General features: G+C 37.7%; 1 protein-coding gene across 1 annotated transcript in view; it reads left to right on the top strand.

Annotated features, from left to right (window-relative positions):
* The window catches only part of STPG2 (sperm tail PG-rich repeat containing 2), a gene marked incomplete at both ends in the record, with an annotated part of 259,529 nt that overhangs the window by 85,692 nt on the left and 147,090 nt on the right, over positions 1 to 26,747 (top strand). Inside the window, 2 exons of the mRNA XM_082653200.1 lie at positions 11,812 to 11,971; positions 18,304 to 18,464. Of these exons, the coding sequence (XP_082509326.1) occupies positions 11,812 to 11,971; positions 18,304 to 18,464 (321 nt within the window). The remainder of the gene's footprint in view (positions 1 to 11,811; positions 11,972 to 18,303; positions 18,465 to 26,747) is intronic.

Genomic DNA, 26,747 nt, shown 5'->3' with positions numbered 1-26,747 from the left:
TTTGCCTTATGTATTGAGGTGATCCTGTGTTGGGTGCATAAATATTTACAACTGTTATATCTTCTTCTTGGATTGATCTGTTGATCATTATGTAGTGTCCTTTTTTGTCTCTTGTAATAGTCTTTGTTTTAAAATCTATTTTGTCTGATATGAGAATTGCTACTCCAGATCTCTTTTGGTTTCCATTTGCGTGGAATATCTTTTTCCATCCCCTCACTTTCAGTCTGTATGTGTCTCTAGGTCTGAAGTTGGTCTCTGGTAGACAGCATATACGGGCCTTGTTTTTACATCCATTCAGCCAGTCTGTGTCTTTTCGTTGGGGCATTTAATCCATTTACATTTAAGGTAATTATCAATATGTATGTTCCTTTTACCATTTTCTTAATTGTTTTGGGTTTGTTATTGTAGGTCTTTTCCTTCTCTTGTGTTCCCTACCTAGAGAAGTTCCTTTAGCATTTGTTGTAAAGCTGCTTTGGTGGTGCTGAATTCTCTTAGCTTTTGCTTGTCTGTAAAGGTTTTAATTTCTCCTTCAAATCTGAATGAGATCTTTGGTAGGTAGAGTAATCTTGGTTGTAGGTTTTTCCTTTTCATCTCTTTAAATATGTCCTGCCACTCCCTTCTAGCTTGCAGAGTTTCTGCTGAAAGATCAGCTGTTAACCTTATGGGAGTTCCCTTGTATGTTATTTTTTGTTTTTCCCTTATTGCTTTTAATATTTTTTCTTTGTATTTAATTTTTGATAGTTTGATTAGTTTCTCTTGGCATGTTTGTCCTTGGATTTATCCTGTAATGGACTCTCTCTGCTTCCTGGACTTGATGAACTATTTCCTTTCCCATATTAGGGAAGTTTTCAACTACGATTTCTTCAAATATTTTCTCTTTCTTTTTCTCTTCTTCTCTGGGACCCCTAAAATTCTAATGTTGTTGCATTTAATATTGCCCCAGAGGTCTCTGAGACTGTCCTCAGTTCTTTTCATTCTTTTTTCTTAATTCTGCTCTGCAGTAGTTATTTCCACTATTCTATCTAACTGGTCACTTATCCGTTCTTCTGCCTCCGTTATTCTGCTATTGATCCCTTCTAGAGAATTTTTAATTTCATTTATTGTGTTGTTCATGATTGCTTGTTTGCTCTCTAGTTCTTCTAGGTCCTTGTTAAACGTTTCTTGTATTTTCTCCATTCTCTTTCCGAGATCTTGGATCATCTTTACTATCATTTTTCTCAATTCTTTTTCAGGTAGACTCCCTATTTCCTCTTCATTTGTTAGGCCTGGTGGGTTTTTACCTTGCTCCTTCATCTGCTGTGTGCTTCTTTGTCTTCTCATTTTGCTGAAATTACTGTGTCTTGGGTGTCCTTTTCACAGGGTGCAGGTTCGTAGTTCCCTTTGTTTTTTGTGTCTGCCCCCACTGGCTAAGGTTGTTTCAGTGGGTTGTGTAGGCTTCCTGGTGGAGGTGACTGGTGCCTGTGTTCAGGTGGATGAGGCTGGATCTTGTCTTTCTGGTGGGCAGGACCACGTCTGGTGGTGTGTTTTGGAGTGTCTGTGACCTTATTATGATTTTAGGCAGCCTCTCTGCTAGTGGGTGGGGTTGTGTTCTTGTCTTGCTGATTGTTTGGCATAGGGTGTCCAGCACTGTAGCTTGCTGATCGTTGAGTGGAGAGGGTCTTGGCGTTGACATGGAGATCTCTGGGAGATTTTCGCTGTTTGATATTATGTGGAGCTGGGAGGTCTCTGGTGGACCAGTGTCCTGAACTTGACTCTCCCACGTCAGAGGCACAGCCCTGACGCCTGGCTGGAGCACCAAGAGCCTGTCATCCACACGGCTCAGAATAAAAGGGAGAAAAAAAGAAAAAAGATGAAAGAAAATTTTAACAAAGTTATTAAAATAGAAAACAAAAAAGAATTATTAAAAAGATTTTTTAAGTAATTAAAAGGAAAGAAAGAAAGAAGAGAACAACCAAACCAAAAAACAAATCCCCCAGTGATAAGTGCTGAAAACTATACTAAAAAAAAAAAATACGGACTGATCCTGAGGACAAATGGTAAAAGCAAAGCTATACAGACAAAATCACACACAGAAGCATACGCATACACACTCACAAAAGCAGAAAAAGGGGGAAAAAATATATCGTTTCTCCAAAAGTCCACCTTCTCAATTTGCGATGATTCATTTTCTATTCAGGTATTCCACAGATGCAGGTACATCAAGTTGATTGTGGGGATTTAATCTGCTGCTCCTGAGGCTGGAGGGAGATATTTCCCTTTCTCTTCTTTGTTCGCACAGCTCCTGGGAATCAGCTTTGGAGTGGCCCTCCCTCTGAGTGTAGTTCGCCTGAGGGCGTCTGTTCTTCGCTCAAACAGGACGGGGTTAAAGGAGCAGCTGATTCGGGGGCTCTGGCTCTCTCCAGCCGGGGGGAGGGAGGGGTACGGATGCAGGGCGAGCCTGCGGTGGCAGAGGCCAGGGTGACGTTGCACCAGCCTGAGGCGCCATGTGTTCTGCTGGGGAAGTTGTCCCTGGATCACGGGACCCTAGCAGTGGCGGGCTACACAGGCTCCCGGGAGGGGAGGTGTGGATAGTGACCTGTGCTTGCGCACAGGCTTCTTGGTGGCGGCAGCAGCAGCCGTAGCGTCTCATGCCCGTCTCTGGGGTCCGCGCTTTTAGCTGCGGCTCACGCCCATCTCTGGAGCTCCTTTAAGCGGCGCTCTTAATCCCCTCTCCTCGCGCACCAGGAAACAAAGAGGTAAGAAAAAGTCTCTTGCGTCTTTGGCCGCTCCAGACCTTTTCCCAGACTCCCTCCCGGCTAGCCGTGGCGCACTAACCCCTTCAGGCTGTGTTCACGCCGCCAACCCCAGTCTTCTCCCTGCGCGCTCTGACCTCCGAAGCCCCGAGCCTCAGCTCGCAGCCCCGCCCGCCCCGGCGGGTGAGCAGACAAGCCTCTCGGGCTGGTGAGTGCTGGTTGGCACCGATCCTCTGTGCGGGAATCTCCGCGTTGCCCTCCGCACCCCTGTGGGTGCGCTCTCCTCCGTGGCTCTGAAGCTTCCCCCCTCCGCCACCTGCAGTCTCCGCCAGCGAAGGGACTTCTAGTGTGTGGAAAGCTTTCCTCCTTCACAGCTCCCTCCCAGTGGCGATGGCCTGTCCCTATTCTTTTGTCTCTGTTTTTTCTTTTTTCTTTTGCCCTACCCAGGTACGTGGGGAGTTTCTTGCCTTTTGGGAGGTATGAGGTCTTCTGCCAGCATTCAGTAGGTGTTCTGTTGGAGTTGTTCCACATGTAGATGTATTTCTGATGTATTTGTGGGGAGGAAGGTGATCTCCACGTTTTACTCTTCCACCATCTTGAAGCTCCTCCCATGTCTTATAGTTTTCTGCATACAGGTCTTTTGTCTCCTTAGGTAGGTTTATTAGTAGGTATTTTATTCTTTTTGTTGCAGTGGTAAATGGGAATGTTTCCTTAATTTCACTTTCAGATTTTTCATCATTAGTGTATAGTATCTTGCATGATTTTTTAAGGATTAAAGATAACAACAGAGTATTATCAAAGTATAGTGCCTGCCACACAGTGGTGCTCAATTAATATAGGGAATTAAGGTTTCTTCATTTTATTTGTAAGAAGGATTACAGATAGGGAGAACTAAAAACATTATCTAAGGAAGTGTTAATTGGAGAAGTGAGTTTTATAGACTAAGAAAAGCCTCTAAGCAAAAATAAAACCTTTTTCTGGTATCTGAATGGATGGTAATAAAAATATCTTAATTTTACCCCCTCTTTACACCTTTTCTGCAATGTTATTGCATTATAGCTTGGATATAGGATGATGTAGCCTTAGAATTAGGCTACTTAGTCAAAATTATACTAGAATAACTGGCAACAGTTAAATTAGATGTGAAGCTAAAGCGTGTAGAAACAAATGAAAATCTTAAAATTAGACTTCTTTCTGTATCCTACCACATCAGACTCATTTGGTAATCATTATAATATCCTCAGTTTTAATATTTTTTATTTTGAGTTCTGTATTTAAATAATCAGTTTAAGTCCATGGCGTAGTGTTAGGTGCTATATGCATGCTATTCCATTATGTGCAAATATCAGTTCTTGAAAAGTATCTTCTGTATTTGAAAGAGATACAGAAAGGACAAAAGTTATGGATGGTATTCATCAGTCTATCTTTATAGTCCCATCCATTCAGTTAATATTATCGAACTATGATAATATGTGTTAAAAGTGTGGTAAAGCTGATTTTTTCCTTCTCAAAATTACTACTACCATGACTCTTAGCCTTTGCCGGTATATTTTCTTTATATTTTATAGTTTTTGTAGAAAGAGATAGAAGGGCTTCTAGTTGTATAAGGTGGATTGAATCCATGCTTATGTCATAGCTTCCTCCCTCTATTAGTTTGCTAGGACTGTCATAACTAAGTACCACAGACTGAGTGGCATAAGAAAATAAATTTATTTTCTCACAGTTCTGGAGGCTAGATGTCTGAGATTAAGATGTTGGCAGTGATTTTTTTCTGAGGTTTCTCTCCTTGGTTTGTAAATCACTGTCTTCATCCCATGGTCTTTCCTCTGCATGCTCACATCTTTGCCCCAATTTTCTCTTTTCATAAAGACACCAGTCACACTAAATTAAGGCCCATTCTAAAGACCTCATTTTAAATTAATGACCTCTTTAAAGTCCTTGTCTCCAAATTCAGTTACATTCTGAGATACTGGGGTATTGACCATTTATAAGTATGGACTTTAAATGGTTTCTGATTAAAATGCACAAACATATAATATTTATATATTTCTATATTTAATACACACATATTTAATATACACATAAATTTGAGGCAGTCACAAAAATTTGAACTCTGAATAAAAATTCAGATGAATTAAATAACTGCTGATTTTTTTAAGATAGAAAAATGGTTTTGTGGTTATGTTAAGAGTCCCTTATTTTTTAGAGATACATCCCGAAGTATTCATTGATGAAATTATGTGATAGTTTAGACTTGCCTCTGCATCATTAGAGTGAGAATTGGGGAGGTTGGGAGAATTGGGGAGGCTGTGTTTCTTTATTGTGCATGAGAATCTTCTATGAGGATTAGAAAACACATATGGACGCGAGTTGAGGATTATTGACCTTGGGTGATGTGTATGTGGAAATTTCTTGTACTATTCTCCCCATTATTTTTTGTTTTTAATTTTTCATAATTAAAAGTAAATGCAGGAACGAAATGGAGAGTTTAAGTAAAAGCTTATATACAGAATGGGGAGAAAGTTCTAGGCAGCTTTCCCACTCATCTAAATTCTCAGCCAGACTTGAGAAAAGACTGATCTTTGGGGGCCTGCTAATACAAAGGCTGAGTTGTGATTCTGTCACAACATAATTAAGTACAATAGATTTCAAGTTACTTCTGTTCTTTTTTTTAAGTTTTTTTTTTTTTTGATGTGGACCATTTTAAAAGTCTTTACTGAATTTCTTACAATATTGTTTCTGTTTTTATGTTTTGGTGTTTTGGCTGCAAGGCACATGGGATCTTAGCTCCCTGATCAGAGATCGAACACGGACCCCCTGCAGTGGAAGGCAAAGTCTTAACCACTGGACCACCAGGGAAGTCCCTCAGGTCACATCTATTCTTGTGTGAAATTTTCAATCAGATTTTTTAGGGACTCACTCTTACGTCTGAATGAAGAGCAAGGGCTCACCAGACAGACATTTGAGGAAATCCTCCAATGTGAAACACAAAAACAAACAAACAAAAAGCCAACATCAATGAAACTCGAAGGAAACAGATAATAGAACAAAATTATAAATAATTAAAATTATAATTATATCCACAGAAACATGGAGAATAATGCACGTGTGAATAAAGAAGATTTAGAGAATAAGAAAGGTAATTTGAGAATTAAAAATGTGATTACAGAATTTAAATAATAGAACGTGAGCTGAAAGAAATACCTGGCAGGCTGGTGTCACTATTGTCCTTACTGATGTGAAGGGGACTCTGAAACTCTAGGGAAAAATGGCAGTTACGGAACCAGTGGAAAGTGACTGTACCTGGATGAGGCCCAGCAGTGTGAGTTTTAAACTGTTTTAGGGCCTCAGTTCTGACTGCACATTAGCATTAGCCAGGAAGCTTTTAATTCCTGCACACCATCTGATCAAATGAATGATTATACCCTAGTTTTTAAAGACAGGCCCATTTTTATTAGCTTGCACATGAAAAAATGCCATAAACAACATGCCTCAATAATCTTTAACTTCTGTTCCCAAGGTAGGATACTTTCAAGATCTGGGCCTTCTGCCTTAAGATGGATGTGCTTAGCAAAAAAAGCTGTAGTAGTGACCCCTTTTTGGCTGAAGTGTGTTTCTTTATTGTGCATGAGAATCTTCTATGAGGCTTGGTCAAAGTGCAGATTCCTCGGCCCATCAAGATTCTAATTCACCATATCTCAGATGAGACACTGGGAGGCCATGTACTTAATAGGTTGGTATCAATGCAGGTGTTTTGTTGATCACAATGTGGAAAAGCAGGATAAATATTACGGCATTTTCAGCCTGTGCCTCGGGTTTGGTCTTTGTAAAGTCTTTGTATCTTCTTTATATTGTCATAAACAGAGACCTGCCTTTCAGTGGTCAGTGTCTCACAATCCTACTTTGGAGCTTATTTTTAATTGGCTTATTAAATCCTAAGTCTAACTTTTTAGAAGTAAGGACCTGATTTTACTGTTCTATCTTATTTAATGAAGCAAAGTTCAGTAATATTAGGAACTTTATGGAAAAACAGAAGAAAAAGAATAGGAAGTGTTCACTGAAGGGGTCAAGATTTCATTTCGTCTTTTATGCAAAATAGTTCTCAGGACTAAGTATATTCACTTATCTCATTATTCACACTTAGTCTTTTCCCTATGCTCCATAGTAATGACCACTTAGACAACTGTTGAAAACAGTAGGAAAGTAGTCCCTGTTTGTCAGTAGCTAATAATTGTTTATCATGCCTTCCTATACAGAGAGAAGGTAGATATAGCATATCTGAAAAGTTCAAGAAAACAGATTACCATCATGTATTTGAATATCCGTATTTCTGTATTTGATACATATTTCATAGGTTTATATAAACACAGACTTACGCAGAAGTTTCTTTTCTTCTAAATGTAACTATCTACAAGTTCATAGATAAAAAACAATCTTGCATGACCAAAGTGAATCTTTTCTATCAGCTATCAAATAATTGTGTAAATTTGTTCATTTGAGACAACATAGCATGGACTTTGCATAAATTTTTAGAATATAATTTATTTATAAGAAGAGAGATTTCTGTATAAGAATTTCTCCTAAAGAATTGTTCAAATTATTATTTTTTATTATAATTATAGATATTTTACTATAATTAGAAATGGATAATGCTCTTATTTGGGGGCACATTAGTTCCCAGAGGAACGTATCTCTAAAATCGTTGTATGGTCAGTGAAAATACAATGCATGCATTCATCCATTCTTCTGACAAGTATTTACTGAGCACCTACTATGCCCCAACTACTCTTCTATACTCTAAAGATACAGCAGCCAACAAAACAAAACAAAACAAAAAAACAGCTGCCCTCTTGGAGCTTATAACATTGCAGGAAATCATATTTTGGATAGTAAAAAACAATAAGGTTGAAAAATAGGTAGGAGAGGGGACAGGAGTTGTTTGGGGCAGGCAATGAAATTTTATGTTGGGTGGCCTGGAAATGACTCATTGAGAAGGTAACGTTGAGTAGTGAACTGACTGAATTGAAAGAGTGAGCCCTGGAGCTATCTAGGAGAACATTCCAAGCAAAGAGAATGGTAAGTGCAAAGGTTTTGAGGTGGATATATGACTGATCTTTTTGGGAAACAGAGTGAATGAGTGGAGAGAGTAGTAGGATAGGTGGTTAGAGTGGTAATAGTGTGTCTGGGGGTGAAATTCATTTCATATTAAGGACCTTGGTTTTTTGCCAGAAGTGAGATTGGAAGCCATTGGATGGGTTCGAGAAGGGGAGTGGTGCAATCTGACCAAGGGTTTTATCTGGATCCATCACTAGTTTCTGTGTTGGAAACAGACTGAAATGGGCAATGGTGGAAGCAAGGGAGGCAGTTAGGAAGATTTCACAATAATCCGGGTAAGAGATCGTGGCTTGGATCAGAGTATTTGTGGAGGTGGAGCGACATGGTTGGATTTGTCTGTATTGTTATGATATAGGTGATAGGATTTGCTGATAGAATTTCATTATACATCCAAGTTATAAGCCAAGTATTTAATTCATAAATTAAGGAATAATTCAACTATAGAAAAGTAGGGGAGATATTATATGAAGCAGAAGACTTAAATCTATCTTTTTTATACTATGAAAGGTACTTTATCAAGGTAGTTAAAATATTTGATGATGACTAAATAGTACTTCTATATATATATTTACATTTTATTAGCCAGATAATTAAAACCCAATCCCAATGTTTACTGAATTAATTTTTATCTATTATAAAATCTAGTTAAAATCTTAATGTCTTACATCTAACATTTGTAGTTAAAATAAAATATATCCTAAAGCTTATTTGTTGGAAACAAAGCAGTCTACTGATTAACAGAAATTTGAAAAGGCAGTAAAATATTTTTTAGAGATGAGCTGGTTGTATAAAGTTAAATGGAAGAAATATAGAAACTACTTTTATTCATTGTAGTGTCTAAATCACGTGAAGAACTAGATAATTTTTTTCTGAGCTCTATCAGTAGGGGGCAGCAAAGTCTCAAGTAGTGTGTTTTCAGGTTCCTGGGAGGCTTTGCTAAGGAAAATTTCCTTTTTTGTTGTTGTTGTTGCCGTTGCTCTTAAGAAGTTTGTTCTGGCTTGCTTTTTAATGAAGTGCTTTGGTAATATCACTTAAAAGCCCTGTAGCTTTTGTTCAGATATTTAGCCAACTGTTCCCTTAGGCGCAATAGATGCTTTCTTAATGAGAGTATGTATTTTTTTCTTTCTGTAATTTAGGGAGTACCAGGGCCAGGAAAATATGACATTAAAAGTCAATTTCAGAAGAATGAAAGTATGTCATCAAACGTAAATCATGCATCACCTGCTTTTCTTTCTCAATCCCGGGTAATGTTCTACAGTTATTTCATATTTAGTGTATAATAGGTATAATGCAATGCCAGCAACAAATCCAGTGGTGTTAGGGAGATTATAAAAAGAAAAATGGTATTTAAGCAAATTAGGAACAGATGCAGCCTGGGCAAATCATTTTGCCAGAAATGTGGGTAAAAGGAAATGACTTAAGATTACACTATTAACAATAATATGCAGAGATGAATATTCAAATTGGAATTATTTATTAAACATTGTCTACTAAGCAAATTTGCTTATGTGGAAGTTCAGTTTAGCTTATAAGAGCTTTTAGTCTGGGTTTTAAATTATACTAATGAATATGTGAAGTGTTGACGTGTAATCTATGAGGACATGCATATCTTTTGGAGAAGGTTCTGAACGCTCTCTGGAGCCTAGCTGTAAATTATATCTAAAACTGCCACTGGGGCCTTTATTAGTGATGTGAGAGTCTACTTCACAGTAATCCTGTTCTCCAAGGTCTATATTGAGGGGACTTGAAGGTATCTAAGATATTCCTAAGGCAAGAACACTATAATACTAGCAAACCTTTATGTCACAGTGGCCAGATCATGTCGTTGTGATATTTAACCAATTGTACTATGTAAAACTCAGATTATCTTATTTAACTAGGGAAGGTTATTAACCTTCAGATGACTACAGCGGGCTACTTTAGTTTCATTGTACTTAAAAGGCAATTCCTTGGAGACAGATAGATTGCAGGTATATTTTGGAGACACAGTTAACATGACTTTTTAATGGGTTAGATGTTGTGGTGAGGGACTAGGAAGAATCAGGAATGAACAGCAGGTTTCTGCCTTGAGCAACTTGATAGTACTTAAGGTACTACACAGAATGGATGTGAGGGAATGGGATATCGTGTGTGTGCCCTTGATTTTAAAAATACCATTTTTACAACTAGAACTCTCAGTTTTTATTCTATTCCTGTTCATCTGATATACAGTCCTAATGTGACATTACTTAGCACCAATTATAATATTTTAAATATATTTTCAGAAATGAAAAAGAATATGATATCAATTTTGCTTAAGAGGACCATGAAGAAAAGAATCATGGTTCTGGGGTGAAAGATATGGAAGAGTTAAAACCAACAGGACTGCCTGCTAGGGGTAGTGTTAGTGTTTAGCTGAATATGAATAGATTTATTAATGATTATGATTGAAAAAGCAATAATGAAATTAACAAGGTGGACTTAGAACACAATTTTTGATTTATAGAATTAAAGACATGTTATGTTATTGGGATACTTATTTTAGTCTTGACTTAAGGAGTTGTCTGGTATTTTATGTAAATGCATTGAATTTTCTTATGTCTTCAACTATTAATTTTTAAAACATAAGATTTCCTTTATAATAATGGTTCTCAACTCTTGCTGCATATTAGAATATTTTGGGAAATTTTAATACATTCTGATACGCAGTTGCTTTCTTTCCTCTCTCCCAGAGATTGATTCAACTGGTCCAGAATAGGACCCAGGCACCAATACTTTTTTTAACTCCTCAAGTAATTCTATATGCAGCCAGGGTTGAGCATTACCATTTAAAAACATTGACTCAGCATTTAAATAATAAAATAGTATTTAAGAAGGCTTTGGAAATGTTCCTACATGAAAGGAGGCTAAAAGCAATATCTGAGCCTAGACTAGGTTATGTATTAGAGGGGAAAAATGCAATAGAATTATAAATAGATCAACTGACAGATTTGGAATATGAATGGTACATTAGATAAAAGTCATATCATTGATTCACTTAAGAAAATACATGTAAGAAAATATCCCTATTTTTAATAAATACGCACTAAAGTATTTAGGGGTAAAGGGCCACAACACACATAACTTTCCATTAAATGGTTCTATATATATGTGTGCATATATGTGTGTGTGTGTGTAGAGAGACAGAGAGGGAGGAACGGACATACAAACAGAGAGAAAGACAGAAATAGAGTGGGCAAATGAAAACAGTGAATGGCATAACATGTTAGCAGGTGCATCTGGGTAATCATTGCACAGGTATTTTCTGCATTATTTGTATTCATAAATTTGAATGTTCCAAATTTTAAATTAATTCTAAATAAAAAAGTTAAAAAAATGATTATTCAATGCTATATTTCATGAGATTTCATAATTTACATATAGATACATGTATATTTAATATCAATCAATTAAATATTATAAATTTATAATAAGCTTATTATAAGTTTATAAAATCATAACTTTAATATTATAAGTTAAAGTGGATTTATATACCACTTGAATCTAAGATTTTTTTCTTAAGGTAGCTAGTGGTATCGTTGGGTTAATTGAATATATATGTTGAGGAACTTTGTCAATTTGTGTAATTTTATTACATAGAAGAAACCATGTTAGATCATGTAGTTTTTCTTTATTATCTTGCAGAATATTTTAAATGTGAAGATTGTCCACACACTATCATCTGAATCTCATATTGAGATGATCTCCTTTGAAAAGTCTTTCTGGCTTAGCGAAGTACATAATACATTACTGTATTAATATATAGATGATTTTTCTAAAAGTATATATTTTATGTTTTGATAGATATATTTACTCATCTACATTTTCTTCACTCCATTAAGAAATAAACTCCAGATGTTATATTACTAAGAAAGCAGCTTTTAACTCACAAAATATCAAAACGTACCATAGTTTCTTACTGGCATATTTTCTTGTTCTTCACTAGAGGTTTGTCCCTATGAAGTCAATCACCCCAGCTCCTGTTGCATATAATGAATCTCGAACTGCTTTCAAGCCCTTGAAGAAAACACCAGGACTGAAAAATACCTCATTTGGTCAAAGTGCTGCTCGATTCACACAAGACTCTAGGACAGAGAAAATGCCAGGTTAGCAATGAATTCATATGTATCTACTCTTTAGCTTTATGCAACTTAATATCCTTAAAATGGATGCACCAAAAAAAAAAAAAAAAAAAAAAAATGGATGCACCAGAAAGTACAATTTTCTGTTCTATGGGTGGTGTTGTCATTTTAAGTCAACATTTTTTTAAGCATTGACTCTACACTAAACACAGATAGGTGAAAATAATGTACAGTTTTAGTAAGATTTTAATTTAACTTGTCATATCTCTTAGTTGTAATTTTCTATTGTTTTCCTTTTTTCAATAAATTTCCTAATTTTCCCTTGGTAGGTGAACATATATGTAAATTATGTGGTCACTGCCAGTAATATAACTTATGATATTCAGTTTTGTTAAAATTTTATTTTGGAGATGTCCAATCACATGTTCTAGTATTCTCAGTGGGTATTCTAGTATACAGTGGATAATCTAAAACTATAACACAAAAATAACATATAATGACTAACACATTGCTGATGTATAACAAACTGAGTGGCTTAAAAAAAGACTTTTTCCATCATATCCCATTAATCTGTGGGACTGCTAAAAGGCAGAGTTCAGATGGGACTGTTATTCAGAGTGCATGCATAGCTCAAGCATTGCTGCCCCAGGGTAGTTGGTCTTTTCACATGGTAGCTCAGGGCTCCATGAGACCTGGCAGGAAGCTGCAAGGCTTCTTATGACCTACCCTCAGAAATTCCAGGACATCACTTTCTGTTAGTCAATCAAGTGGCACAGGGTAGCCTATATTGAAAAGAAGGACATGAAACTTCATCTTTCAATGACAGGAGTAGCAAGGAATTTGTGGCCATCTTTAATCTGCTATAGAATACCCTCTGGCTACAAAATATTTTCATTTTTCCTACATGCCTTCTCAAGGCCTCCAAAGTCTCAGGCAAGTATGGTATAATCTTAAAGACCAGGATCTTGTTATCTAAGTCAGGTGTAGGTTCAGGTGGGGATTCTTGGGTGTGGTCCTTCAGATCATCTTGTATATCTCTCTTCTCTATCAGAAGAGCTGTGAACTACAGATACAAGTTATCTCCCCCATATATTCAACACATATTGGTGGGAGAGAGATAGGATAATAATACTAGAAACTCCTATTCAAAAAAGAGAGAAAACTGGAGGCCCACAGTATTACCAAATCAAACTTGGGTCCACTTGCCTGTGTGCAGTAAAGCCAATCTACTGACACAGGGTTGTGGTGAAGAAAAGTGTAGCATTTACTGCAGGGCACCAAGCAAGGAGTCCAGGTAGCTAGTGCTCAAAAGGCCCAAACTCCCCAATGGCTTTCAGGGAAAGGTTTTTAAAGACAGGGTGAGGGAGGGGAATTGTGGGGTGCGTGATCAGCTCATGGACATTCTTCTGATGGGTTAGTTGTGAGGTAATCGGGAGTCAACATCATCAACCTTCTGTTTCCAGCCGCTCTGGGGTCTACCTGTTTGTGGGCAGCATACAGTTAACTTCTTCCACCTGGTGGAGGTTTCAGTATCTGCAAAACAGCTCAAAGGACATGGCTTAGAATGTTATCTATAGCCTTTGAGGAGGAACTAAAAATGCTTGACTTTGTTTAATGGCTAAATTATTATTATTTTGTCTTGCTTGACTGTTTTCCTTTCTTTCTGCATTTTCTCCCTTCTCTGATTAAATTTATTCTTTGGAACATGTGGAAGGCCTAGGAGGCTAGTTTTCTACAAATAAGAGACAGGCAGAGGGCATTGGGTGAGGGTATCTGTCCTGAGAAGGCCCCATGGGGTCCTGCTCAGTGACAATAGAAGTCACAGGCCTATAGCAATTCTGAAGTCCAAGCTGGCACATGTTGCCATTTTCTTAGTTAGGGCTCAGCTGGGCTCCCTGGGAGAAAGATTTCCTGTGGTGCTTTGTTTTACCTTTTAGGCTCTTGGTTTCATCCTTTGAAACATCCTTCCTCTTCTATAAGAAATAGGCTATGTTTTCAGCTTTCTCAACCTGCTTCCTGCCCAGGGAGATCCGGGGTCTATGAGCCACTTTTCATTTTGTACTGTTGTTGTTTGTTTCATTCCAGGTTGGTTCATTCCTTATTAAAACTTTGTAGGTTTATTATTGTATTAATTTATAATCAAATACACTGGACAAAAGTCAAGCTCACATGTACTTCTTAGAAAAACCTTTGTCTACTTTGGGTCACCTTTAGTGTTGCTGTGTTTCTGTACTCTTAGATTCTTAGGAGCACTATTGCACTATTGTTTTAGCTTAGAGGGTCTATGACATATGGCCTTAAAATTCCTAGATGTTCTTTTCTGTAACTGAGAGATTCTATGAGATACCATCTTAAATCTTTTTGAGGTCTTAACAAAGGTCTTACAGCTAAACCCTGGATTTGGTCTCGGGGCGTTTCTTGCTTTGAGAGCTTTTTGCTATGTGGAGAGACTGGGGATGAAAAACAATTTTACTTTCAAACTCAGAAAATATTGGTTTCATTTTATTTCCTATAAATTCTGCTTGAAAACTGAGCAGTTTTAGCTTATCTCTTTCTAACTATACCTTCTCACACACAGCTAAAAGCAACTAGTTGGCACTTTTGATATTTAACCTAGACATTTCCTGAGCTAGAATCCACTATTTTATTAGGTGTTTTCTTCACTATTCCAAGTATTAGTTTTGCCAAAATTCCTGCCATTATAGAATACAAATTATCTTTTCTCCAACCTCCATAACATTTTTATCACTCTCTTTAAGCCATTACCAACTGTCTCCTCAAGGCCGTTTCTCTAAGTCTTGAGTTGTTTCAGCTTCTGGCCCATTGCCTGATCCCAAACCATTGCTCCAAGTTTTGACACGGTAATTTTTCCTTAGAGTAATGCTGTACTCATGGTATAAAATTATTTACTATTTATGCCATTGAGAGGTTGAGTATTATTCTTCTACATCTTCAATCTTGGCTAGTCTGGTGGCTTTCTTCTCCAGTAGCATGCAGTGGAAGTGATATTCTAGCACTTCTCAGGCAAAGTCATAAGCTTAACAGCATATACCTGGGCCTATAGAAACAATTGATTTTGGAGACCTGAGCTTCTAGATAGAAATCTGACTAGTTTAAGACTGCCATTCTGGAGAGGTCTTATATAGGTGCTAGGCACTACTCCAGATGCACCTAGCTCAGTAGTGTTTATCATGAATCTGAAATACAAATTATTTCAAAATATCAATTTATTCAGTGACCCAACTGCCTGAAGTTTGGGCCTTGTTTTCAATTTGATGGTCTAATGTATTACAAATAAAGTTTTATAAATTCCCCAAAGGTTATTTTATTTTTAAAGGATAAAGTTTAATTATGATGACCTCTAAAATCTAATCCTGATCTTACATATTTTAAGAATTAGTGAGAATGGCCTTCGTGTGTTTTCTTTTTCCCATGTAGATATTAGTATACAGTAATGACTTAGACTCACAAATCAGTCATCCAACAGATTCAACCACCTAATACATGGCTCAGAGCTGTGGCAGGTTACTGTTCGAAGGCATCCTAAACTGTCTAACTCTGGGGTTCCTGGGCATTGCTACACTTAATAACTGGAAAATGAACATAAAAAACCTCTAATGTAAGTGAATTATAATGATCAGGGTGGCTTTTCAAATCAGAACCTTAACAAGGTAGTACTTGAAATGCACACACCTTGAGGTCCCTATATTTAAGTACTTAAGCTCACTTGTCACAATGTTACATTGTCCTCTCATGCCAGAAGAAAGCCAAATCTAAGATATTTGTATTTTAAGTCCCTTAAATGGTGGCCCAAATAGTTTTCATTATGCTCTCTATTTATATTTTTCCCGAGCATTATCAGTGGAGGAATGTTGGAAGACGTCAGAAATAAGATGTATTGGCATTTAGGTTTTCTGAGAGTTGGCACGACAGACTTTTGGGGAATAGACTTTAGAACTAGAATATTTTGAAAAACTGGGAAGAGCTTGTGGGCAGCTTCTTTGAGAAAAACCTTACATGTATCAGGAGTACAGAGGATTTGACAGCGTAGAATGACTTGATCACTTTTAAACCAGAAGGAACCTAAAGTATCATCTAGCCTCATGCCCACTTGTTTGTTTCCTGCCTGCAGTGAGAAAGGAGATTGCACCAGAATGTAAATCCACACAGTGCTTCCTTCATGGAGAAAGACTAGTTATAAAACGTTTAGTGAGTCAATTTACATTTAGTTGTAAGCTCCTTTTATTGTAGATTGTTCTTGGATGGGCAGCAGTTCACAGATCACATTTTGACTAGCACTGATCTAGTCAATTCCTATTATCTTCAGACAGGAACTTGAAGCCCAGAAAAACAAATGAGATTTAAGTGATGGTTCATACCTATTTAGTTGCAGATCTAATTTAGTAGATTCCAGATAACATGAGTACAGCCAAATCAGGTGTTCTTTCAAGTATTTGATATTGCATTTTATGAATATTGCTGCTCACTGGAACTGATTTCTTGAAAATACTGAATTATAAAACATATACAAATATTTGTTTCAAATATTTGAATGTCTTGATAAAAACTTTTATCAATGGCAAAGAAAGTTGTTTGTATTATTTTGAATGAATAAAAAGAAATGTTATTCACTCAGATTGTCACTGTAGAAAATATTCCTGGTTATAAATGTACACTAAAGGGTAAAAGGCAAAAATTTGAATAACTAAATACTATAATAGGAAGATTGGGTGATAGCTGATTTTTTTCTGTTCCAAATTGATTTTTAATGTTGTTACATCAAGATTTCAGTACTTTTTGGCATCAAGAATTTCCCTCCTGCCCTCCTCCCTCCCTCCCTCCTTCCCTCCCTCCCTCCCTCCCTCCCTTCCTTCCTTCCTTCTTTACTGAGTATAATTTACACAATAAAAATAATTCATTTTAAGTGTACATTTTGATGAGTGTTGGTAAATGTACATAGTCAGATAATCACCACTATTTAATCAAGTTTTAGAACACCTCCATCATTCTTAAAACGTTCTCTCAGGACTTCCTGGTGGTGCAGTGCTAAAGAATCCACCTGCCAATGCAGGGGACGTGGGTTTGAGCCCTGGTCCAGGAAAATCCCACATGCCGTGGAGCAGCTAAGCCCTTGCGCCACAACTACTGAGCCTGCGCTCTAGAGCCTATGAGCCACAACTACTGAGCCTGCATGCCACAACTACTGAAGCCCCCACGCCTAGAGCCTGCAGCAAGAGAAGCCACTGCAATGAGAAGCCCGTGTACCGCAATGAAGAGTAGCTCTCACTCGCCAAAACTAGAGAAAGCCCACAAGTGGCAGCAAAGACTCAACGCAGCCAAAAATAAAAATAAAAAAATAATAAATTTATTTTAAAAATAAATAAAATAAAACATCATTGCCATACCCAAGCTCATCTAGGTTTCAAAAAAAAAAAGGTCCTCATGTCCTTTTGCAGTTAATCTCTACCCCCACTCTTGGCCCTAAGTAACTGTCAGTGTTTCTATGATTTTTCATTTTCTGGAATTTTATATAAATGGAATTACACATTATTTAGGATTTTGTGTTTGTTGTCTTTCACTTAGCATGATGTTTTTGAGGTTCATTCATGTTGTTGCATTTATTTTTTCTTTTTATTATTGAGTATTATTCCATTGTTTGGGTGTAGCACATTTTGTTTATCTGTTCACCAGCTAATGGACATTTGGGTTGTTTTTATTTCTCTTGCGGAAATAACTAGGAGTAGGATTTCTGGGTCATGTGGTAAGTATATGTTTAACTTTATGAGGATTTGACAAATTGTTTTTCAGAATGGCAAAGCACTTTGCATTCCTGCCAGCAATATATGAGAATTCTTTCTAAAAAATTACTTCATTTATAGTTACTCAGTTTATAAATAAGATATGGTGTATATATACAATGGAATACTACTCAGCCATAAAAAACAATGAAATTTTGCCATTTGCAGCAATATGGATGGACTTCGAGGGTATTTTGCTAAGTGAAAAAAGTCAAACAGAGAAAGACAAATTGTGTGATATCACTTATATGTAGAATCTACAAAATACAACAAACTAGTGAATAAACAAAAAAGAAGCAGACTCACAGATATAGAGAACAAACTAGCGGTTACCAGTGAGGAGAGGGAAGCGGGGTGGAGCAGTACAAGGGCGGGGAAAAGTAAAAGGGTTATTTTGGGATTATATGAAATCATATGTGTAAAACTTTTGAAAATTATAAAGCACTATAGAAGTTAAAGAATCTTTCATTCAATAAATAAAGTAAAATAAATAATAAAGTTACTCAGTTTAAAAGAATTAAAAGTGTTTCTTACATATGATATTCTTCATAATTCTAGGTCCTGGGTTTTATAATATCCCAAACAATACTTTAATTGACAACTTTAGCAATACCTGCTTGAAGAAACAAAAGAAAAGTGCATTTGGTTCTTCTGTTCCTCAGACTCTCTTCCTGGTTCAGAAAGACGTTTTTCCTACTCCTGGGCCTGCTGGCTATAAGGTAATATGTGGATACCAAAATTACATTACTTATATCTATTACCAAGAATTTAGGGTTTATAGGATTACATGTGATATATATACCTCATTATTATAAGCCATACTATTATTATTGAAATTATTTATATATGGTCATTTATGGCATAAGAACAAAAATTAATTTGGTCACAGCTATGTTTGTAATTTTTTTTAAAAGTAGATCTTATTCTTTATCTCTTTGGAGATCTCATATGTAGTTCTTTAAATATTTATCTTCATTTTATGATTGGGCCACTATATTCTGAAAGTAAATGTAGGCTCCCTTTAAATTAGGGCTTTTTTAAATGTTCTCTGCAGTTTTATAATTTTTATGTTGATGTCTTACACATCTTTATTAGATTTATCCCTCAGTATTTGATGTTTTTTTTTATTTGTACATGAGTGTTCATAGCTTTATTCATATAGTTCATATAACATTCATAAAACTTTATTTGTAATAATAGAGCTGAAAACAACCCAAATGTCCATTAGTCAATGAATGGATAAACAAACTGTGATATACTCATATTTAACAAGAATTAGTACATCTAGCCCTCTCAGAATAAATAGGAGGAATGAAATAAACTGACAAAAAAGAGTGGATAGTACATTATTCAATTTTTTTTTAACATCTTTATTGGGGAATAATTGCTTTACAATGGTGTGTTAGTTTCTGCTTTATAACAAAGTGAATCAGTTATACATATACATATGTTCCCATATCTCTTCACTCTTGCGTCTCCCTCCCTCCCACTCTCCGTATCCCACCCCTCCACCCTCCCACTCTCCCTATCCCACCCCTCCAGTTGGTCACAAAGCACCGAGGTGAGCTGATCTCCCTGTGCTATGCAGCTGCTTCCCACTAGCTATCTACCTTACATTTGGTAGTGTATATATGTCCATGCCTCTCTCTCGCTTTGTCACAGCTCACTCTTCCCCATCCCCATATCCTCAAGTCCGTTCTCTAGTAGGTCTGTGTCTTTATTCCTGTCTTACCCCTAGGTTCTACATGACATTTTTTCCCTTAAATTCCATATATATGTGTTAGCATACGGTATTTGTCTTTCTCTTTCTGACTTACTTCACTCTGTATGACAGACTCTAGGTCTATCCACCTCATTACAAATAGCTCAATTTCGTTTCTTTTTATGGCTGAGTAATATTCCATTGTATATATGTGCCACATCTTCTTTATCCATTCATCCGATGATGGGCACTTAGGTTGTTTCCATCTCCAGGCTATTGTAAATAGAGCTGCAATGAACATTTTGGTACATGACTCTTTTTGAATTATTGTTTTCTCAGGGTATATGCCCAGTAGTGGGATTGCTGGGTCATATGGTAGTTCTATTTGTAGTTTTTTAAGGAACCTCCATACTGTTCTCCATAATGACTGAACCAATTCACATTCCCACCAGCAGTGTAAGAGTGTTCCCTTTTCTCCACACCCCCTCCAGCATTTATTGTTTTTAGATTTTTTGATGATGGCCATTCTGACAGGTGTGAGATGATATCTCATTGTAGTTTTGATTTGCATTTCTCTAATGATTAATGATGTTGAGCATTCTTTCATGTGTTTGTTGGCAGTCTGTATATCTTCTTTGGAGAATTGTCTGTTTAGGTCTTCTGCCCATTTTTGGATTGGGTTGTTTGTTTTTTTGTTATTGAGCTGCATGAGCTGCTTGTAAATTTTGGGAATTAATCCTTTGTCAGTTGCTTCATTTGCAAATATTTTCTGCCATTCTGAGGGTTGTCTTTTCATCTTGTTTATGGTTTCCTTGGCTGTGCAAAAACTTTGAAGTTTCATTAGGTCCCATTTGTTTATTTTTGTTTTTATTTCCATTCCTCTAGGAGGAGGGTCAAAAAGTATCTTGCTGTGATTTATGTCATAGAGTGTTCTGCCTATGTTTTCCTCTAAGAGTTTGATAGTTTCTGGCCTTACATTTAGGTCTTTAATCCATTTTGAGCTTATTTTTGTGTATGGTGTTAGGGAGTGATCTAATCTCATACTTTTACATGTATCTGTCCAGTCTTCCCAGCACCACTTATTGAAGAGGCTGTCCTTTCTCCACTGTACATTCCTGCCTCCTTTATCAAAGATAAGGTGACCATACGTGCATGGGTTTATCTCTGGGCTTTCTATCCTGTTCCATTGATCTATATTTGTGTTTTTGTGCCAGTACCATACTGTCTTGATTACTGTAGCTTTGTAGTATAGTCTGAAGTCAGGGAGCCTGATTCCTCCAGCTCTGTTTTTCGTTCTCAAGATTGCTTTGGCTATTCGGGGTCTTTTGTGTTTCCATACAAATTGTGAAATTTTTTGTTCTAGTTCTGTGAAAAATGCCAGTGGTAGTTTGATAGGGATTGCATTGAATCTGTAGACTGCTTTGGGTATTATAGTCATTTTCACAGTGTTGATTCTTCCAATCCAAGAACATGGTATATCTCTCCATATATTTGTATCATCTTTAATTTCTTTCATCAGTGTTTTATAGTTTTCTGCATACAGGTCTTTTGTCTCCTTAGGTAGGTTTATTCCTAGATATTTTATTCTTTTTGTTGAAATGGTAAATGGGAGTGCTTTCTTGATTTCATTTTCAGATTTTGCATAATTAGTGTATAGGAATGCCAGAGATTTCTGTGCATTAATTTTGTATCCTGCAACTTTTCCAAATTCATTGATTAGCTCTAGTAGTTTTCTGGTAGCATCTTTAGGATTCTCTATGTATAGTATCATGTCATCTGCAAACAGTGACAGCTTTACTTCTTCTTTTCTGATTTGGATTCCTTTTATTTCCTTTACTTCTCTGATTGCTGTGGCTAAACTTCCAAAACTATGTTAGATAAGAGTGGTGAGAGTGGGCAACCTTGTCTTGTTCCTGATCTTAGTGGAAATGGTTTCAGGTTTGCACCATTGAGGATGATCTTGGCTGTGGGTTTGTCATATATGGCCTTTATTATGTTGAGGAAAGTTCCCTCTATGCCTGCTTTCTGCAGGGTTTTTTTTTTATCATAAATGGGTCTTGAATTTTGTCAAAAGCTTTTCATGCATCTCTTGAGATGATCATATGACTTTTCTACTTCAATTTGTTAAACGGCGTATCACATTGATTGATTTGCATATATTGAAGAATCCTTGGATTCCTGGGATAAACCCCACTTGATCATAGTGTATGATCCTTTTAATGTGCTGTTGGATTCTGTTTGCTAGTATTTTGTTGAGGATTTTTGCATCTATGTTCATCAGTGATATTGGCCTGTAGTTTTCTTTCTTTGTGACATCCTTGTCTGGTTTTGGTATCAAGGTGATGGTGGCCTCGTAGAATGAATTTGGGAGTGTTCCTCCCTCTGGTATATTTTGGAAGGGTTTGAGAAGGATAGGTGTTAGCTCTTCTCTAAATGTTTGATAGAATTTGTCTGTGAAGCCATCTGGTCCTGGGCTTTTGTTTGTTGGAAGATTTTTAATCACAGTTTCAATTTCAGTGCTTGTGGTTGGTCTGTTCATATTTTCTATTTCTTCCTGATTCAGTCTTGGCAGGTTGTGCATTTCTAAGAATTTGTCCATTTCTTCCAGGTTGTCCATTTTGTTGGCATAGAGTTGCTTGTACTTATCTCTCACGATCTTTTGTATTTCTGCAGTGTCAGTTGTTACTTCTCCTTTTTCATTTCTAATTCTATTGATTGGAGTCTTCTTCCTTTTTTTCTTGATGAGTCTGGCTGATGGTTTATCTATTTTGTTTATCTTCTGAAAGAACCAGCTTTTAGTTTTACTGATCTTTGCTATCGTTTCCTTCATTTCTTTTTCATTTATTTCTGATCTGATTTTTATGATTTCTTTCCTTCTGCTAACTTTGGGGGTTTTTTGTTCTTCTTTCTCTAATTGCTTTAGGTGCAAGGTTAGGTTTTTTATTCGAGATGTTTCCAGTTTCTTAAGGTGGGCTTGTATTGCTATAAACTTCCCTCTTAGAACTGCTTTTTCTGCATCCCATAGGTTTTGTGTCGTTCTGTCTCCATTGTCATTTGTTTCTAGGTATTTTTTGATTTCCTCTTTGATTTCTTCAGTGATGACTTGGTTATTAAGTAGTGTATTGTGTAGCCTCCATGTGTTTGTATTTTTTACAGATCTTTTCCTGTAATTGATATCTAGTCTCATGGTGTTGTGGTCGGAAAAGATACTTGATACAATTTCCGTTTTCTTAAATTTACCAAGGCTTGATTTGTGACCCAAGATATGATCTATTCTGGAGAATGTTCTCTGAGCACTTGAGAAAAATGTGTATTCTGTTGTTTTTGGATGGAATGTCCTATTAATATCAATTAAGTCCATCTTGTTTAATGTATCACTTAAAGCTTGTGTTTCCTTATTTATTTTCATTTTGGATGATCTATCCATTGGTGAAAGTGGGCTGTTAAAGTCCCCTACTATGAATGTGTTACTGTTGATTTCCCCTTTTATGGCTTTTAGCATTTGCCTTATGTATTGAGGTGCTCCTATGTTGGGTGCATAAATATTTACAATTGTTATATCTTCTTCTTGGATCGATCCCTTGATCATTATGTAGTGTCCTTCTTTGTCTCTTCTAATATTCTTTATTTTAAAGTCCATTTTGTCTGATACGAGAATTGCTACTCCAGCTTTCTTTTGGTTTCCATTTGCATGGAATATGTTTTTCCATCCCCTTACTTTCAATCTGTATGTGTCTCAAGGTCTGAAGTGGGTGTCTTGTAGACAGCATATATATGGGTCTTGTTTTTGTATCCATTCAGCCAATCTGTGTCTTTTGGTGGGAGCATTTAGTCCATTTACATTTAAGGTAATTATCGATATGTATGTTCCTATGCCCATTTTCTTAATTGTTTTGGGTTCGTTATTGTAGGTCTTTTCCTTCTCTTGTGTTTCTTGCCTAGAGAAGTTCCTTTAGCAGTTGTTGTAAAGGTGGTTTGGTGGTGCTGAACTCTCTCAGCTTTTGCTTGTCTGTAAAGGTTTTAATTTCTCCATCAAATCTGAATGAGATCCTTGCTGGGTAGAGTAATGTTGCTTGCAGGTTTTTCTCCTTCATCACGTTAAATATGTCCTGCCACTCCCTTCTGGCTTGCAGAGTTTCTGCTGAAAGATCAGCTGTTAACCTTATGGGGATTCCCTTGTGTGTTATTTGTTGTTTTTCCCTTGCTGCTTTTAATGTGCTTTCTTTGTATTTAATTTTTGACAGTTTGATTAATATGTTTCTTGGCGTATTTCTCCTTGGAGTTGTCCTGTATGGGACTCTCTGTGCTTCCTGGACTTGATTAACTATTTCCTTTCCCATATTAGGGAAGTTTTCAACTATAATCTCTTCAAATATTTTCTCAGTCCCTTTCTTTTTCTCTTCTTCTGGAACCCCTATAATTCGAATGTTGGTGCGTTTGATGTTGTCCCAGAGGTCTCTGAGACTGTCCTCAGTTCTTTTTATTCTTTTTTCTTTATTCTGCTCTGCAGTAGTTATTTCCACTATTTTATCTTCCAGGTCACTTATCCATTCTTCTGCCTCAGTTATTCTGCTATTGATCCCATATAGAGTATCTTTCATTTCATTTATTGTGTTGTTCATCGTTGTTTGTTTCATCTTTAGTTCTAGGTTCTTGTTAAATATTTCTTGCATTTTGTGTATTCTATTTCCAAGATTTTGGATCATCTTTACTATCATTATTCTGAATTCTTTTTTAGCTAGGCTGCCTATTTCCTCTTCATTTGTTAGATCTGGTGGGTTTTTATCTTACTCCTTCATCTGCTGTGTGTTTTTCTGTCTTCTCATTTTGCTTATCTTACTGTGTTTGGGGTCTCCTTCTTGCAGGCTGCAGATTCATAGTTCCTGTTGTTTTTGGTGTCTGTCCGCAGTGGCTAAGGTTGGTTCAGTGGGTTTTGTAGGCTTCCTGGTGGAGGGGACTAGTGCCTTTGTTCTGGTGGATGAGGCTGGATCTTGTCTCTCTGGTGGGCAGGTCCACATCTGGTGGTGTGTTTTGGGGTGTCTGTGATCTTATTATGATTTTAGGCAGCCTCTCTGCTAATGGGTGGGATTGTGTTCCTGTCTTGCTAATTGTTCGGCATAGGGTGTCCAGCACTGTAGCTTGCTGGTCGTTGAGTGAAGCTGGGTGCTGGCGTTGAGATGAAGATCTCTGGGAGATTTTCGCTGTTTGCTATTATGTGGAGCTGGGAGGTCTCTTGTGGACCAGTGTCCTGAAGTTGGCTCTCCCACCTCAGAGGCACAGCACTGACTCCTGGCTGCAGCACCAAGAGCCTTTCATCCACATGGCTCAGGATAAAAGGGAGAAAAAGTAGAGAGAAAGAATTAGTAGAAGTAGGAAGAAAGAAAGAAAGAAAGAAAGGAAGGAAGGAAGGAAGGAAAAAGAAAAGAAGGAAGGAAGGAAAGAAAGAAAGAAGGGAGGGAGGGAGGGATGGTGGGAGGAAGGAAGGAAGGGAAGGAAGGAAAAAAGAAAGAAAGAAGATAAAGTAAAATAAAATAAAATATAATAAAGTTATTAAATTAAAAAATAATTATTAAGAAAAAAATCTTAAAAAAAACCCAAGAAAATGGACGGATAGAACCTTAGGACAAATAGTGGAAGCAAAGCTATACAGACAAAATCTCACCCAGAAGCATACACATACACACTCAGAAAAAGAGGAAAAGGGGAAAAAATCATAAATCTTGCTCTCAAAGTCCACCTCCTCAATTTGGGATGATTCGTTGTCTATTCATGTGTTCCACAGCTACAGGGTACATCAAGTTGATTGTGGAGCTTTAATCGGCTGCTTCTGAGGCTGCTGGCAGAGATTTTCCTTTCTCTTCTTTGTTCTCACAGCTCCCAGGGGCTCAGCTTTGGATTTGGCCCCGCCTCTGCGTGTAGGTCTCCGGAGGGCGTCTGTTTTTTGCTCAGACAGGACGGGGTTAAAGGAGCAGCTGATTCAGGGGCTCTGGCTCACTCAGGCCAGGGGGGTGGGGGGCACGGAGTGTGGGGGGCGGGCCTGCGGCGTCAGAGGCCGTCGTGACCTTGCACCAGCTTGAGGCGCGCCTTGCGTTCTCCCTGGGGAGTTTTCCCTGGATCCCGGGACTCTGGCCGTGGCGGGCTGCACAGGCTCCCCGGAAGGGCAGTGTGGATAGTGACCTGTGCTCGCACACAGGCTTCTTGGTGGCGGCAGCAGCAGCCTTAGCATCTCCTGCCCGTCTCTGGGGTCTGCGCTTTTAGCCACGGCTCGCGCCCGTGTCTGGAGCTCCTTTAAGGAGCGCTCTTAATCCCCTCTCCTTGTGCACCAGAAAACAAAGAGGGAAGAAAAAGTCTCTTGCCTCTTCGGCAGCTCCAGACCTTTTCCCGGACTCCCTCCCAGCTAGCCGTGGTGCACTAACCCCTTCAGGCTGTGTTCACGCCGCCAACCCCAGTCCTCTCCCTGCGCTCCACCGAAGCCCGAGCCTCAGCTCCCAGCCCCGCCCGCCCCGGTGGGTGAGCAGACAAGCCTCTCGGGCTGGTGAGTGCCGGTCGGCACCGATCCTCTGTGCGGGAATCTCCCCGCTTTGGCCTCTGCACCCCTGTTGCTGTGCTCTCCTTTGTGGCTCCGAAGCCCCCGCCACCCGCAGTCTCCGCCCGCGAAGGGGCTTCCTAGTGTGTGGAAACCTTTCCTCCTTCACAGCTCCCTCCCATTGGTGCAGGTCCCGTCCCTATCCTTTTGTCTCTGTTTATTCTTTTTTCTTTTGCTCTACCCAGGTACATGGGGAGTTTCTTGCCTTTTGGGAGGTCTGAGGTCTTCTGCCAGCGTTTAGTAGATGTTCTGTAGGAGTTGTTCCACGTGTAGATGTATTTCTGGTGTATCTGTGGGGAGGAAGGTGATCTCCGCATCATCTTCCCGTCGTCCACCTTTGAAGTTTTTTAATGCTATCAAAATGTTATCTTTTAAATATTTTCATTGTTTAGCTTTCTTTTCTTGGTGTAAAGAAATATAATAGTCTATTAAAGATTTGCTTTACCAATGATTCATACTTCTTGCTAAATAAAATGATCCTACTAATTTATTATTATTTTTAAAAACAATTTCGTCACGTGATTTTATGCCATTCGTGAATGGCAGTTTCTTTTTTTCTCAGTTAGTTTCGTCTTTTATATATATATTTTGTGGCTTACTGAATTTGTGCCTCCCAGAACAAGGCTCAAGAATGTTCATAGGAATTAAAAATATCCAGAACCCAACAAGGTAGAATTCACAGAGTGTAGCATTCAATAAAAAAAAAAATTACTA

Source organism: Grampus griseus, assembly GCF_964374135.1.
Source record: "Grampus griseus genome assembly, chromosome: 4".
Classification (NCBI taxonomy): Eukaryota; Metazoa; Chordata; class Mammalia; order Artiodactyla; family Delphinidae; genus Grampus; species Grampus griseus.
This window is presented reverse-complemented; position numbering and strand designations above follow the sequence as displayed.